We start from the raw sequence: 16,407 nt of genomic DNA, 5'->3' as shown, positions 1-16,407 counted from the left end.
ATGGCAGTCCAGAACGAAAAAGGATATCAAGGCAGAGGGCTGGATGAACACAGCAGGCCAAGCAGCATCATAGGAGCAGGAAAGGCCCTAGGCCCGAAACATCACCTTTCTGCTCCTAGGATGCTGCTTGGCCTGCTGTGTTCATCCAGCTCTACACCTTGTTATCTCAGATTCTCCAGCATCTGCAGTTCCTACTGTCCCTCAGGGCAGAGGGCTTTGGGCAGGGAATTCCAGAGTCCAAGCCAAAGGGAGCTATTGATCTACTGCCAGAGAAAAGCAAGGATATGGAGGAGGATCGAGTCAGAGGAAGAGAGATTCTGAAGCCTTGGATTGTTGCAGAGATACTTGTAGGGGTGTGAAATGATTGAAAATTAATTATTACTAAAGGGGAATAGGAGAACTGCTGGTACTGAAGGGTTTGAGTCATAGAGAGAGGCTGGGGTTTCTTTCCCATGCGTGTCGGAGGCTGAGGGGTGACCATGCTGAGGTTTATAAAATCACGAGGGACCTGACTTTATAGAGACAGAGGTTATTTTGTATGTGCCTTCACAATAGCAGACACAAAACATTTGAAGAATAGTAGGAAAACGAAGATGAGCTTGAAATAATCGTGACAGCCTGATAAAGTGTTGGGAAATCCAGTAGATTAAAGGCTGCAAAGGCTATACTACCCAATGGCATGCACGTTAGGGTTTAAAGGAAGGGTAAATAGCCAAGGTCATTTTCCCAGGGTGGGGGATGCCCAAAACTAGAGGGTATGGGTTTAAGGTGAGAAGGGAAAGATTTAGAAAAGGATCTAAGGGGTAACTTTTTCACACAGATCGTATGTGAATGGAATGAGTTGCCAAAGGAACTGGTGGAGTCAGGTACAAATATATTTAAAACATGGGTATGAACTGGAAGGATTTAGAAGGGCATGGGCGAAATGCTGGCAAATGGGACTAGGTCAGACTGGGATTTCTGGTCAGTGTGGTTGAATTGGACTGAAGGGTCTGTTTCTGTGCTTTGTGACTCAATGAATCTATAACTGTGCAGATCAGTAAGAACAAGCCATTTGTGTGTGTACGTGGGACGTTGCAATGGGCAAGGTACGAGCAGAGCTTTGCTGAGCTCAAATTCATGGAGGGTGGAGAATGGGAAGGCAACCAGGAGAACATTAGAATGAATGTTACAAAGATAGTAGGAACAGCTGATGCTGGAGAATCTGAGATAACATGGTTTGAAGCTGGATGAACACAGCAGGCCAAGCAGCATCAGAGGACCAGGAAAGTTTGACGTTTCAGGTTGAGACCCTTCTTCTGAGACCAGCTGCTTGGCCTGCTGTGTTCATCCAGCTTCACATTGTGTTATCTAACATGAGAATGAATGATGGTTTTAGTGGTTAATGGACTGAGCTGTGGGTACAGACCTATAAATGAAGATTGGGTCTAATTTGGAAATGAGTGTTTTTGTCTTGTGAAGGAGTGTACGTACCTCAGCTCACGGATAACAGGACTCTGAAGTAACTAAAAGTCTGATTTAATAGTGATCATTGGAAAAGGGGAATGGGCCAGCCAAAAGGGCACAGAGTTTGTATCTTCCTGTATTTACCTGGAAAAACTGTAGCTCTCAGACAGTTAGTAATGCCTCCCATTGTGGAAGGAGCAGGTGAAACCATTGAGAATGAGAGCTATATATCAGCAGAGTTTAGATGTTTTTGCATAACATTGCAAAGGAAAAGCATGCAAGTGAGAGAGAGGAAAGGCCAATCCTTGAAAAAACTGTCGAAATGAAGTAAAATGGCTGAACCTGAAAGCAGTGTTTATCTGGAATGTTCTCTCACATTTACCCCCCTGGGAACAGGCCCTGAACCCTGCAAGGTGGTGTGCAATTGTGGAATTAATGTTTTGTTCTCTATCCCAAAAAGCCTTATTAGATCTTACATTCCCAAAGAAACGAGTGAAAGATAAAGAGGAGAGGAAGAAAAAGAAACTCAAAGTGATAAAAACGGAACTAGAGGATTTGGCTGAGTCGTCAGGAGCTGAGGGAGGTACTGCAACAGCTCCTGAACAGCAGACTGTCACCAGACCGGTCTCTGCTCCTGAACAGTAAGTAACTTATTGTAACAGTAAGTAATTTATGAGATATTCAGACCCTTGGTGAGTGTGATGGAACTTAGAATCTGACGCACATGAATGAATGCTGACGGATTTATTGAGATGAGTGCATTCCCCCCTTAACTGAGCACAGACTCAATCTCAGCATCAAGAGTGTTCTACCCACTCTATGGTTAGATTTCCCAAACAAAATTGATCAGTTGTGTGGCTGCTCATTTTGGATCTGTCTGCTGCAGGTAGTGTAGGGGGAATTGTTTTTCAACATCAGGATGATGTCTGGGACTATTACTGTTCTCTGGTATTTGAAAGGCCCATTGTCTTTCCTGTGCTACTGGCAATTGGCCACACATCAAGGAGCTTGAAAGCCTGGGCAGAATTCCTCAATGGCATCTCCCAAACTCTCATCCGCCCTCCCAAAGGACAAGGGGACTAAGTGCACTGGAACACCGTCACCTCCAAGGTCCTCCTCAGAGTCAAACTCCATCTGGATTTGAACATATTTCACCATTTCAAATGTCACCATTCCTTCACTTTTTCATTCAGTGGAAATCCCAGAAGTCCCTTCCTAATAGCACCGTGGGAGTACCACAACATTATAGACCTCGGAGTCGGAGGTTTCATACAAGAATAAATGAAGAAAGCTTTGTAGAATTCCTGAACTAGATGTGGACATGGGAACCAGAGAAATACTACCACAGACAACAAGAGACACTGCCATTGACAATTGGATTAAGAATGGCAGAGAGTGGGGCAGGAATGAAGAGGTCAGTAGATGACTCCAGATTATGCTGTCAACAAGGACAGGGGGACCAATTTTAAAAGGGAGTTCCAGACGTTAAGAATCAATGGAAATGTGTGTTCAAGGAGGAATTAAAAATAGTAGAACGTTACACAGGTGGGAGGGCTTATAAAGACCCAATAGAACATATATTTAAGGAAATGAAGTCAATGCAAGTGAACAAGTGAGATTTGAGTCAAGGGAGATCATTCTTTGAGTGAGTTGGAATGCAATGGAGCTGAGAGAATTCAGTCCTGGAGATAATCTGACCATCTTCTGATAGAAATGAGACTGTGTTGGGTGGCACCATGGCACAGTGACTAGCACTGCCACCTCAGTGCCAGGAACCCAGATTCGATCCCAGCCTTGGGCGACCGTCTGTGTAGAGTTTGCACATTCTTCCTGTGTCTGTGAGAGTTTCCTCTGGGTGCACCAGTTTCTTCCTTCAGTCCAAAGATATGCAGTTTAGATGGATCAACCATGCTAACTTGTCCAGGTGTGTGTTGGTTAGAAGGATTAGCCATGGTTAATGCAAAGTTAAGGATAGGGTGAGGAGTTGATTCTAGGTGGGACGGTCTTTGGAGGCAAATCCATGGGCCAAATGGCCTTTTTCCACGTTGTAGTGATTCTGTGATGTGAGGGGCAGCTAGAGAACGATGGAGAGGCTGTGGAAGACAGTGTACTAATGGGAAGGCCTAAGATTGAAAAATTGAGTATGATATTGATAACATACAGGTTCCATCCTCTCTCAAAATCAAAGTAGGCTTGGTGAAAATGAGTAGATGAAGCTGTTGTTAAACTGTTTACGTGGTTGCCCTTGAACTTGAATGCTTTGTGTATTTTGTTCAGGACTTCAGATGCGACAAAGCTGACAGCAGTTCCTGGGATCACAGGCAGTTTCTTTGGTTTGCTGCAGGAGATTTTACTGGCAGAGGGAGAGGCAAGTTTGTCTGGGGTAAGTGGCACAATATTGACATTAACGGTAACAGCAGCATCTGATTTCCAATGCTGTCTGCAGTAGTGTGCATTTCCTTTCATGATGTATCCTCAGCAAGGAAGAACTGTCTGTCACAAAAGAAAAGAGCTATTACATTTCCATATAGCCTGCAGATTACTGCACTTCTCTTCATGTTCCTATTTTTGGTCATCATTATTATATTAAGGATACGGAGTCAATGGACAGAAGTTTTCCAATGATATCAGAAACATAGGGATATACATTTCCTTTTCCTACTGTTACCCATCCACCTAGGGCTCTCCTTCCTCCCTTCTCTCAGTCATCCTCCCTTTACCCCACCCGATCCTCTATTTTCACTCCCTCATCCATACCCATTTCCCTGTCCTGTTCTTTCACTTGGTTCCCTTTGTTGTTCCCCACTCAATTCCATTCACTTTCACTGTCTTCCCCCAACCACCATGACCCCCCCCACCTCTTTGTACCTTATTATCCATTGTTTTTGTCGATTGTTGGTATTTTATGTCTATATTTGTATATAGTATATGTTATTATGATGAGACAGAAGAGGTAGAGACCAGTGCACAGGATTGTCTCCAATACATTCTCACCTTGCAGTCTGTTTTTACAGATTGAGGAGAAAGTGCTCGAGTGGCAGATCTCAGCCCCCAGTACTGTAAACTCTTGGTTCTCAGATGCTTCCAACTGGTCAGAACTGGTTCATTCTGCTCTCCGCTTCCTTTCTGGCGAAGGTGAGTGTAAGTCTGGTTTCTCATATATAGAGAGCGACTGTAATATATATGATTAAACCACATCTGAAAAATAATAGTGCTCACTTTCTTTCACTAATTAGAGTGGGTAAGATTTCATAGAATCCCCACAAAGTGGAAGTAGGCCATTTGGCCATTGAATCACACTGACCCTCCAAAGAGCAACCCCCCAATCCTATCCCTGCAACTTTGCATTTTCCATGGCTAATCCATCTAATCTGCACATCTTTGGCCTTCTTTTGCCCTTTCTTTTGCAGTTCCCAATTACACAGATCAGGTTGAGGTGGTTGGAATCTCTGGCAGGAGTTAATCTAAGCTCTTCATTTTGACCTTCTTGTAGGTTGCCTACTGACAAGTTCCAATCAGGAGGTTCCATAGTTTGAGCTAAAATATCACCCCATTTGTGTAGTGTTTCAGCTAGTTTGATTTTTTTTTAAATTGTTGTTCCTTCCTTTGTTTCTTCACTTTGCATTTGGCCAACTCCAGCTACTCATACTTAGTCTGAACATTTTCTGTAATTTACATGTTACCATTTCCTTTGACCATGGGCACTGTCTGTGTGGCTGTTTATGTATCCACGTTTACTGAGTGAGCTTGGCTCTTTGTACTGGGAGCACGCAGACTCTGAGAAAATCCAAATCAGCATTGGAGTATTTTTCTTATTCTTTCATGGGATGAAGGTGTAGCTAGCCAGGCCAGCATGATTGCCCATCCCTAATTGCCTAGATAGTAGTTGAGAGTTAATCACATTGTTGTCTGGAGTCACATGTAGGCCAAGCCAGGGAAGGATGGATGTTTCCTTCCCTAAAAGGATACTAATAAACCAGAGGGCTTTTTCTGACAATTGACAATGGATAATAGTCATCATTAGACTCTTAATTCCAAACTTCTTTTGAATTCAAATTCTACTGTCTGCCATGGTAGGATTCGAACCTGTGTCCCCTGAACATTATCTGGGTTTCTGGATTAACAGTCCAGGCACAATGCCATTAGGTTGTTGCCTCCCCAAAGTAAGTGGGTGCATGCATTTGGGTGACTGAGAGGAACTAATTAGTCATGGTGACATTGGCAGCTCTCACCCCTTTAAGTCCAAAGGTTCTGTGTTCAAGTCCCACTCCAAAACTCGAGATGGCAAGTCTAGGCTGATCCTCCAGTGCAGTCCTGAAGAATTTCTGCACTGTTCTACCAGCTGTTTACCAGTGAGGCATTAGGCCAAAGCCTCTCCTACCCTATCAGGTGGGTGTAAGTTGTGCCATGCCACCGTTTGAAGAGGTGCGTTATCCCTAGCATATTTACCTAGATTTGGCTCCCAAACAACATCGCTAAAATAAGTAATCTGATTATTCTTGTAATGCTGTTTGTGAGACCTTGCTGTGTGAAAATTGGCAGTTTTTCTTAAACAGTTCCAACATTGATTACTCTTAAATTACTTCCATTTACAGAATATCCGAAAGCACTTTTCAGTCAAAGATGGGCTTTAGTAATGCTGTTTGGCTATTTTTTTGACACACCAATGAAGATAGGACACCAGCACAGAAACAAACCTCATCCCATCTTTCTTTACCTAAATCTACCATCTTAATCCTCTATCTCCATCTCTCTCAAATGGTTATCTAGCTTCCCCATACACCTTCCCATTATACTATGCACTTCAACCTCTTCTTGTAGTACCTCTTCCATATTCTTTCCACTTTTTGGCTAAAGAGTTTTCTATGAACTGCTGCTTGGTTCTCTTGTTAACTATTTTAGATTGATGGACTTCCCACACAAAAAGAAATAATTTCTCTCTAGCCTCTTTATCAATTTTAACAACCTTTGCAAGGTCATCCTACGCCTTTTTCCAGGAGAAAAGAAACTCCATCTTTCCAGCAAAGATTCAGTTTCATTCTAGCAGGACAATCCCAACTTTTCAGTCCATCCCTCTAAAAATAAAGCAAAGTTCTTGATTTCCTGTTTTGTATTGTCTTGCCAAACCATGCTGCAGTTTTTACTGATTGTAGCGGGTGACCTCTGTATTCATCTTAGCAAAAAGTACTAACTCACATTTATCTGTCCTCTTAGCAATTATTTGCCCGTGCAGAAGGTTTAGTGTTGTCTTCCTAATGTTTTATACTCACTCTTCTGCATGGGGTCTTCATGCTGGATTTTTTTTTGGTGGTCACGGGGGAGAGAAACACTGAAGTAGGGTTTGGGGTTTAACTGTCCCTTGACAACACTTCCTCTGGAAACCCCTGTTTGGTAGTGGTGACTGCACCGATGCAAATTTTCTCCCAACTGCCAATCAGCATTGTTGCTGCCCTCTGCTAAAGGTAAACGGGGAGGTCATGCCTGACAAATCTGATAGAATTGTTTGAGGAAGTAATGAGCAGGGTAGACCATGGAGAGCTAATAGATGTTATCTACCTGGACTTCCAAGAAGGCCTTTGACAAGGTACCACACAGGACACTGGTGTTAGAGGCAAGGTGCTAACATGCTAACATGGATAGACGATTGTCTGTCTGGCAGAAAACAGAGAGTGGGTCTTTCTCAGGATGGCAGCCGGGGACAAGTCATGTTCTGCAAGGGTCAGTGTTGGGGCCACAGCTTTTCACTTTATGCATTGATGATCTAGGTGAAGGAACTGTGGGCATTCTGACTATTTTTGCAGCCGATACAAATATAGGTGGAGGGACAGGTAGCATTGAGGAGGTGGAGAAGCTGCAGAAGGAATTGGACAGGTTAGGAGAATGGGCAAAGAAGTGGCAGGTGGAGTACAACGTGGGAAAGTGTGAGGTCATGCACTTTGGTAAGAAGAATAGAGGTATGGACTATTTTCCAAATGGGAAGAAAATGCAGAAATCTGAAGTGCAAACAGACTTGAGAGTTTTAGTCCATGATTCTCTCAAGGTAAATTTGCAGGTTGACTCAGTGGTTAAGAACGCAAATGCAAGTTTGGCGTTTATTTGGAGAGGATTTGAAAATAAAAGCAGGGATGTACTTCTGAGGCTCTGGTCATGCCACATATGGAGTATTGTGTGCACTTTGGGCCCTATATTTCAGGAAGGCTGTACTGCCCTGGAGCAAGTTCAGAGGGGGTTCACGAGAATAGTCCCAGGAATGAAAAGTTTAACACATGAGGAATGTTTGTCGACTCTGGGTCTATACTTGATGGAGTTTAGAAGGTTAAGGGGGGATCTAATTGAAACTTACAGAATACTAAATGGCCTGGACAGAATGGATGTTGGGGAGATGTTTCTATTGGTAGGAGAGACTAGGACCCGAGGGCATAGCCTTAAAGTAAAGGGAAGACATTCTTGAACAGAGATAAGAGAAACTTCTTTAGCCAGAGAGTGGTGAATCCATGGAATTCACTGCCACAGAAGGCTATTAGGCCAGGTCATTGAGTATATTTAAGATGGAGATCCATCGGTTCTTGATTGTCAAGGGCATCAAGGGTTACGGGGAGAAAGCAGGAGAATGGGGTTGAGAAACATATCGGCCATGATTGAATGGTGGAGCAGACTCGATGGGCTGAATGGTCTAATTTCTGCTTCTATATCTTATGGTCGTATGACTTATGCTTTTGCATCCTCCTGATAATGACTATTCTACTTGCAATTTGGTACCATCTGCAAATGCAGAAATTATATTTGTGGTTCAATTGTTAATGAAAATTGTGAACATCAGTGGTTCCAGCGCTGATCATTGTAGAACATTTCTCATTGAGGACAGAGATGAGAATTTTCCTTCCTTAGTGGGTTGTATGACTTTGGAGTCCCTGACTCGGAACTTGGTGGAAGTTGGGGTCATTGAATAATTTTAAAGTAGAAGCAGATAGATTCTTGTTAGGTAAGAGAATGAAGGATTATCGGGATAGATAGGAATGTGAAATTTGAAACTCAAACATACCAGCATGATCTTGTTGAATGGCAGTGCTGGCTCAAGGGGCTAAAGAGGATTCGTTCCTCCCATTGACCAACCAGTTCATACCTACTACCAGTGTCCACCTATCACCACCATTCCATTACACCTGCTTCCCCCAACTCTCTTTATTTGCATCTCCCCCTAAACTCCCACTAGTCCTGAGGAAGGGTAATACCCAAAATATTGACTGCTCCGTTCCTCCAGATGCTGCCTGGCCTGCTGTGTTCTTCCAGCCTCCTGTTTGTCCTCCTATTTTGTATGTTAATATTTCTCACCTTCTGCTACTGAATAACCCCGTCAGCCACTCTATGTGCTTTCTGTCTTGAAACCACTGTCAGTTCATTCTCCTACCTGTTTTCTTGACTCCACATTCTCGATCAGAATTCATCCACTGCATTGTTATTATCTTGTCTCTGTTGCCTCGTAGAAAAAAAATTTAGCAAAGTTGCTCAAGCAAGATTTTCCCAATTTGAAACCCTTGCTGGTTATTCATTAGTATATTTCTTATTTTTCTATGTTCTTCTTTTGTCTCCTTTGGCAAGGATTCTGATTTTTTTTCCCTACCTCTGAAATTAATTTTAGGATGACTGATAATTTGCTGGACAGGTTCTGTCCCTGTTCTTAAATAGAGGAATCACACGAACTATCCGCCATTCTTCCATCTTGTTCAAACAAATTTTTAAACATATGTAATAATGCCTTTGCTGTCTCTTCCCTCGATCTTCTACAACCCCGTTCTATTTCAAGTGTATGAATTTCATCATTCACTGTCATGTCTTCCTGTTTTCTCTGATAGAAACTTAATTGTTTCATATTTTTGTCGTCTGCCTGTGGTTACCTGGGAGCATTATTCAGTCTAGCCACTTTCTCATCTGTTTAATCATGGGCCTATAAATTATTTCATTATTTTGTTTTATGTTCCATGGCAATTTAACTTAATCATTCCTTACCAAGTACGACCCGGTGGCTCAGTGGTGAGCACTGCTGCCTCACAGCATCGGGGACACAGGCTTGATTCCAGCCTCAGGTAGCTGTCTGTCCAAAGTTTGCATGTTCTCCCTGTGTTTGTGTGGGTTTCCGCCAGGTGCTGCAGTTTCCTCCCGCAATCCAAAGCTGTGCAGGCTAAGTGAATTAGCCATGGAAAATGCAGCGTTACAGGGATAGCAGGCTGGGTCTGGGTGGGATGCTGTTTAGAGGGTCAGTATGGATTTAATGGACCAGATGGCCTCTAAACACATTGTGGGCATTCTGTGATTCTTTTCTCTATTTTATATTCTCTGTTGTCCTGTACTCCCCTGACCACATAATCTAATGTTTGCCTCTTTCCTAATCCTCAACCTTTGCTTTGTGTATTTATTTACCTATGGGCTTTCACTGATGTTTAGTTTAACCTTTCTTTGTATCAGTTCTTCTGAGCTGTTATCTGATAATGTAGCTCGATTTGACACAGGTGGAATGTCAGCACTTCCTTCCAACTTTGAGCCATATGTGAACTGCACAGAGCGAGGCCAGCAGTGGAAGTGGACAGGTGAGTCAGTGACACCCCGCTTCAATTTAGGTTCAGTGTGATATTTTCAAAAGAAAACTTTTGTTACAAGAGGGGCTGAATGACTGTGACTTTTTCTATGTTCTTTAATACTAGTGCATTGTATCTCTCAGTCTCTCACTTTCAAAGGCACTTCACACACACCTTACTGCTAAAGTGTTTTCCTTTCAGCCAACACTTTTGGTCTGTTACAACAATTGATAGACAGTGGAATCAGGGAGCTGCATCATATCTCCTGCCAATTATTATTGAAGAAGTAGTTTCATTTAAATCTATTATTTTGTAGTTGCTTGATTAGAAACAAAAGGGAGCAATACAATTTGACCATGACTAGACAAATATTCCTAAATTCAAACAGGACCCATGACGTCGGTGCAGAGCAAAAACTTTAATTACAAGCCGCAAATGGGATTCTGGATTTTCGACGAGACATTGAGTATAAAGGCGAAGGAAGAGAGGGTGAAATTACCCAAGGCCTTGGTGTATTGCAGTGTAGCGTGGAGTTACGGGAAGGACCTTAGAATCATATGGTGTAGTGAAGAAACACTGGAAGGATACCACCACCAAGAGATTACTGTTTTAAAGAATGCAGGGAATTATGGCTTTATCTAAATGGTGAAGAAGAAAAAAAAAGCAACACAATTTCAAAATCATGAAAGGCCTTGAAAGGTTTAAGGATAGTGAATCAATAGCAAAGGGATACAGTCAGAAGTCACACGATACCAGGTTATAGTCCAAGAGGCTTATTGAAAATCACAAGCTTTCAGAGCACTGCTCCTATGTCAGCACTTCAAAAGCTTGTGATTTTCAATAAACTGGTTGGACTGTAATCAGATATCATGTGACTTCTGACTTAGTCTACTCCAATCCAATACCCGCATCTCCACATTAAAGGGATACAGAGTAAGAGGAATAAAGTTAGAACTTTTCCATAAGGGGTTGTTATTAGATTAGGAAAAGTATTGTAATTGCGGCAAAAAATATATTATGCTAAGGATAGTAGGTTATGTAAAATTATTAAAGAACTGGGGATTAGAGTGATCTGAGTGTTGTCTGTTGAATAGATAGCACCAGGAGATGCTCAACAGGCAGGTGTCCTCCATCTTTGCTGTAATTGCTGAGTTGCTCGGATTTATGAAGATGAATTGGTTGCTCCTAGATCTGGGGAATTTCAGCTGCTGAAGACACATTTGTACGATAGCCTGCAATTCTTTAGAATGATTGAGCAGGCTAAGAGGGCCTGGTTGTCCCATTGCCTAATGTTCTTGTGAGGGAGAGACGTTTTGTGAATGCTGTCCCTCTCGCACTCTCCTCTGATGGAATTTTTGTCCCCAACCAGGTGATAAATAAATAAAAGGACAGTTGATGTTCAGCTGTTGTAGAAGAGGAAGCAATTCAAATGGTTAGCTAATTCGTAAAGCTTAACACTTCCTAAAATTTTTGCACTTAGCTGTTGTGTGGAACAGGTTGTTAATAATGGATTTAATGTCAGAGGAGGTTGTCACTAGGTACTTTGATGTAGACCTTGATCTTCACAGTTGGAGTCAGCCGGGCTTCGATTGTGATGAACAACCACTCAATCAAGAATTGAGGTCAATGAGGTTGAAAATATTGGGAAACCCACTGGCCATAGTTCAATTAGAAGCAGTTCAGAGAAGGTTCATTGACTGATTCCTGGATTAGGGCATTGTCTTATGAGGAAAGATTGAGGCTATATTCTTTGAGGTTTAGAAAAATGAGAGGTGATCTTATTGAAATGTGCAAGATCCTGAAGGGCCTTAACAGGTTGGTCACTCAAAGGATGTTTGCCTTGCAGGAGAGACTTGAATTAGGAGAGCACATCAGGCTTTCCTACTTTAGAAGAATTTTTGTCTCTGAGAGCAGTGCATGGATGGTTATTCAAAGAAGGTAAACTGAAGTCAGGTATAGATTATAGACTTAATAGGGTGTCAAAGGGCTGGAAGCAGCCAGGCGAATTATGTTGAGGCCAGAATCAGATTAGGTGTGACCTTTTTGAAAAGTGGAAAGGACCTGGTTGTAACTTGTATGATTGCATGAATGTACGCATGGTGAGCACTATTCCCAGTAACCTATAACAGAAACTATAGATCTTGTGTAGAAATCAAGGATGAAGAGAAATCCTTCATCATTCAAATAGCTGGTAAAGGTGACAATGGTAGGAAGATTAAAGGAAGGCAGTTGCAATTTATTAACTGGTGATAATTGGAACTCCAGCCGTAATACTTGTGATGCTTTGTGTTTCAACCTCATGGGGGCATATCATCTTTTTCTGTTAATTGATCATACACCATTTTCAGGAAATTCTTTCTTTTGCAAAGATAGACAAGCCATAGTTGCAATTACTGAGGTTGCAACAACTATCAGAAAGCTCTCTGGGTCCTGCGCTACTTGCAATGTATATTTGCAGAGACTGACTAGCAAATAAATGGGAAAATTGCAATACCTACCCTTTCATTAATCATAACATCCTGGTCAATTTTGTCTAGGTTCTGGGCGGGACTCTGAGAAGGAAGTGACCTCGTTGTGTCAGCTGTGGTTCGAGGTCAAGGATCAGATATTTCCCAAGGTACAGCTGCATGTATTGAACAACTGGAAGGTGGGATTATACTGGCTAGCTCGTTCTCTGCCTGCACAGAAACGCAATGGATTGAGTGACTTCCTCTACCAGCATCTTATGTCCCTATGATTTACTCACACCTTTGTTTATCTCACAGTTCCTCACAAAAGTAGAAAATTCTATTCAACTCATTATGACAAAGGGTCACGGGACTTGAAACATAAGCTCTGTTCTGTCTCCACAGCTGCCACCAGACCTGCTGAGTTTCTCCAACGATTTCTGTTTCAGATTTCATCATCTTCAGTTCTTTGTTCCACATTGTCGTAAAGTACAAGATCAGGGAGCATCGCAAAATTTTACTTTGATTGTAAATAAAATCGGAAGCTGGTTGTTCAAGCCACCCCACTGTATCTGTCTGATGCATTTATTGCACGCCATTGTGTTACACTCTGCTAGAGCGAGTGTGCCTTGGTCTCCAGGAATGTGTATGAGCAGTTCCAAATCCAGTGGGCTCCCTCCTGTGTTGGGGAAGCCAAGCGGAGACTTGGAGACCGCTTTGTGGAAAATCTATGCTCGGTTCATTACAAACGACTGTGCCTCTCAGTCATGAATCATTTCAGCTCCACCCCCTCCTCCACTCCTTGGACAATATGTCCATCCTGGGCCTCATCCACTGCCACAACGATGCCACCTGAAGGCTGGAGGAACAGCACCTCATATTTCGCTTGGGATCCCTGCAGCCCAATGATCTCAATGTGGACTTCACAAGCTTCAAAATCTCCCCACCCCCGACCTCATCCCAAAACCAGCCCAGCTCGTCCCCGCCTCCTTGATCTGTCCGTCTTTTCTCCCACCTATCCGTTCCTCCCACGTCACTGACCAACCCCCACCCTGACCTCCTACCCACCAGCCTCATACCTGCCTCCTTGAACAGTCAGTCTTCCCTTGATTGACCAAACCCCATCGTTACTCCCAACCTACACTCACCCTTACTGGCTCCATCCCAGCCTCCTTGACTTGTCCGTCTCCTATCCACCTATCTGCACCTTTATCCATCTTCCACCCTCCTCTCTCTTTATATCAGAGTCCCCTTCCCCTCCCCTATTTCTGAAGAAGGGTCCAGAACCAAAACGTCAGCTTTCCCGTTCCTCTGATGCTGCCTGGCTGGTTGTGTTCATCTAGCTCGACACCTTGTTATCTCAGACTCCAGTATCGGCAGTTCTTACTATCTCCTGTGTCTTGTGGGTTCAGGTTCCACACCAAAATTTGAGTGTAAAAATAAAGGTTGACACTATTGTACCCTGTTTCAGGCATGCATTAATTGAGTCTCCATCTATGCTCTCAAGTGGACCCTAAAAGTCCCATTTCAAAGAGGAGCATGAGTAAGATTTGTTACTAAAAGAACACAAAAACAGACTATCTGTCCATTATCATATTGTTGTTTGCAGCAACTTGCTGTATTTAAATTGCAACAGTGATGACCTTCTGTGGATTACTTTGAGATGTCTGATGGTCTTGAAACACATTATTCAAACGCAAGTCTTTCTTTCTACTCTCCATCTCTGGCCAATTTATTTTAATAAATTATTTGCTCTGTTATATACTTGGTTTGATTTGCACCTGCCTTTCTTCTCAGAGGATCAGACACTGTCATTACTGGACTGAATCTGGCTGAAGGCTAATTTTGGGTTTAGATTCAAGCACACTGTGATAAATTACTTCTCTCTGCTACAGGAATCTGAGGAACTTCCAGACATCATACCCCCAACGCCGAGAGTGTAAGTATCACTTAATTTATTGTAGGTTCAAAGATCTGAAAATGAGAAAGGAACTGTAAATTGTGATGTTATTACTGCTGTGGAAGTGATAAAAGTGGCGGGGGGGAGTGAGATTATGCTCATGTATATTTCTTTTTGTGATTGATTCATAACTGCTTTGTCGGGGCTGGGATTATGGTATATTCAGTGCTGGTCAATTAGAGGTTTATGCTCAAAACATTTTCTTCAAATAACGTCACTATTTTAAATAATATGATATAAGTGCATGAAATGTGAACTATTTACCAATTGAAGCTACTTCCTTTTCTGCACACTATCGGGAATAATTTGCTTGAACACATCCTGGGTAGCAGATGATTATTTGGCAGATATAGCCTGCGGTATCTACAGAAACCATCAGACCGTTTATTCTTGGTCAGATTAGTTGCCTTTCATACAAGATCTCTTGCCAAATCCCAATATGGGGATGGAAACGGGCCATCTTCATTTATGGGGTATGGAGAGAATCTGTGGTAATGATGAGCGGGCACGATTATGGAAAATGATACTGTGATGGGGTACCTTCCCTGGGTGGTTATCCAATGAGGCGTGCAATTTTGGCGTTTAGTGTCAATGATTGGACTTGGTTTCATTGAGCCCAGCTGGTTTCTCTGTGTGACTGACATTTGTTTGATATTAGGAGAACAGATTATGTGGTGAGACCCAGCACTGGAGATGAAAAGCGTGTCTTCCAGGAGCAGGTGAGAATCTGGAGTGAAGTGAAATACTTATATACTCTCCAACCTGTGCAGCGCTTACGCAGTGCTGGTTACAGAATGTCACAGAACATTCTAAAGCGTCCAGCTCTAAGCTAAATTGTGGAATGTGTTTTTCCCCATTCCCTTGAAGCTGCGAGCTGGTCAAAAACAACTGATTCTCACTGTATCTGTTTGCTGAAGCAGTATTACACTCAGAATTGGGTATAGTTATAGGAAAACTGGCTGGAGTAGTAATGGGATTTGACGTCATGGTGTTCCTCAGCTTGAGTTAGAATTTAATGAGCAGTGTTGCTTGATTCCAATTCCTACAGAAAGGGAACTCCCTGTGTGGATTAGGTCAGCTTGGGGTATGCCACACAACGTAAGATCATTAAATAAAAAGCAGCCAGGAGTAGACAGGATAATCCATTGAGCCGTCTTTGCCATTCGTTATGATCATGGCTAACTTTCAACTTCAACTCCACTCTCCTGTACACTCCACATATCCTTTGATTTCATAAGAAGCCAAAAATCTGCATATCCAGCCTTAAATATATTCAGTGTTGGTAAATCCACCAATGTCTGATGTCAAGAATTGCAAAGATTCACTACCCTTTGTGGAAAGAAACTTCTCCTCCTCCCAAATGTGTGCCCCATATCCTGAAACTGTGCCCCTTTGCTTCCGATTCCCCAGCCTCAAGAATTTAAATTAGTTCATCAGGAGGAGGGGGAGATAGTATTTGTACAATAGGGACACATCAAACTTAAGTAAAGGAACCAGGACAGAGAGAGATAGTAGGAACTGCCACTGCTGGAGAATCTGAGATAACAAGGTGTAGAGCTGGATGAACACAGCAGGCCAAGCAGCATCAGAGGAGCAGGAAAGCTGACGTTTCAAGTCCAGAAGGGTCTGCTGCTGCTGGGCCTGCTGTGTTCATCCAGCTCTACACCTTGTTATCCAAGACAGAGAGAGCTCAGCTTTGAGTTTCAGGATAGTAAGGCAAGGCTGGATGGCCTCAACATTAATGCTAGGAGTATATAGGTAAGACAGATTAATTAAGGGTATTGATTGATATGTGAAAATGTTATGTTATTTCCATCACAGAGATGTGGTTGAGGAAGGAACAGGACTAGAAATTCAGCTTTTCAGTGTGTAGGATCTTCAGGCAGGGCAGGGAAAGATGTAATAGAGGTGGTTGCATTTTAATTACCGAGTCAGTTACTGCACTAAGGAAGAATGACACCTTGGAAGGGTGTTCAATTGA

General features: G+C 42.6%; 1 protein-coding gene across 4 annotated transcripts in view; it reads left to right on the top strand.

Annotated features, from left to right (window-relative positions):
- Positions 1-16,407, top strand: part of nfrkb (nuclear factor related to kappaB binding protein) — a 111,300-nt gene that overhangs the window by 40,857 nt on the left and 54,036 nt on the right. For all 4 annotated transcript variants that reach the window (XM_048562385.2, XM_048562386.2, XM_048562387.2 and 1 more), the window contains exons 9-15: positions 1,907-2,087; positions 3,724-3,829; positions 4,461-4,581; positions 9,954-10,031; positions 12,557-12,636; positions 14,362-14,405; positions 15,085-15,145. In XM_048562385.2, the coding sequence (XP_048418342.1) occupies positions 1,907-2,087; positions 3,724-3,829; positions 4,461-4,581; positions 9,954-10,031; positions 12,557-12,636; positions 14,362-14,405; positions 15,085-15,145 (671 nt within the window). The remainder of the gene's footprint in view (positions 1-1,906; positions 2,088-3,723; positions 3,830-4,460; positions 4,582-9,953; positions 10,032-12,556; positions 12,637-14,361; positions 14,406-15,084; positions 15,146-16,407) is intronic.

This window comes from Stegostoma tigrinum, chromosome 32 (genome assembly GCF_030684315.1).
Source record: "Stegostoma tigrinum isolate sSteTig4 chromosome 32, sSteTig4.hap1, whole genome shotgun sequence".
Lineage (NCBI taxonomy): Eukaryota > Metazoa > Chordata > Chondrichthyes > Orectolobiformes > Stegostomatidae > Stegostoma > Stegostoma tigrinum.
The sequence above is the reverse complement of the archived record's forward strand: the minus strand, read 5'-3'. Positions and strand labels throughout refer to the sequence as shown.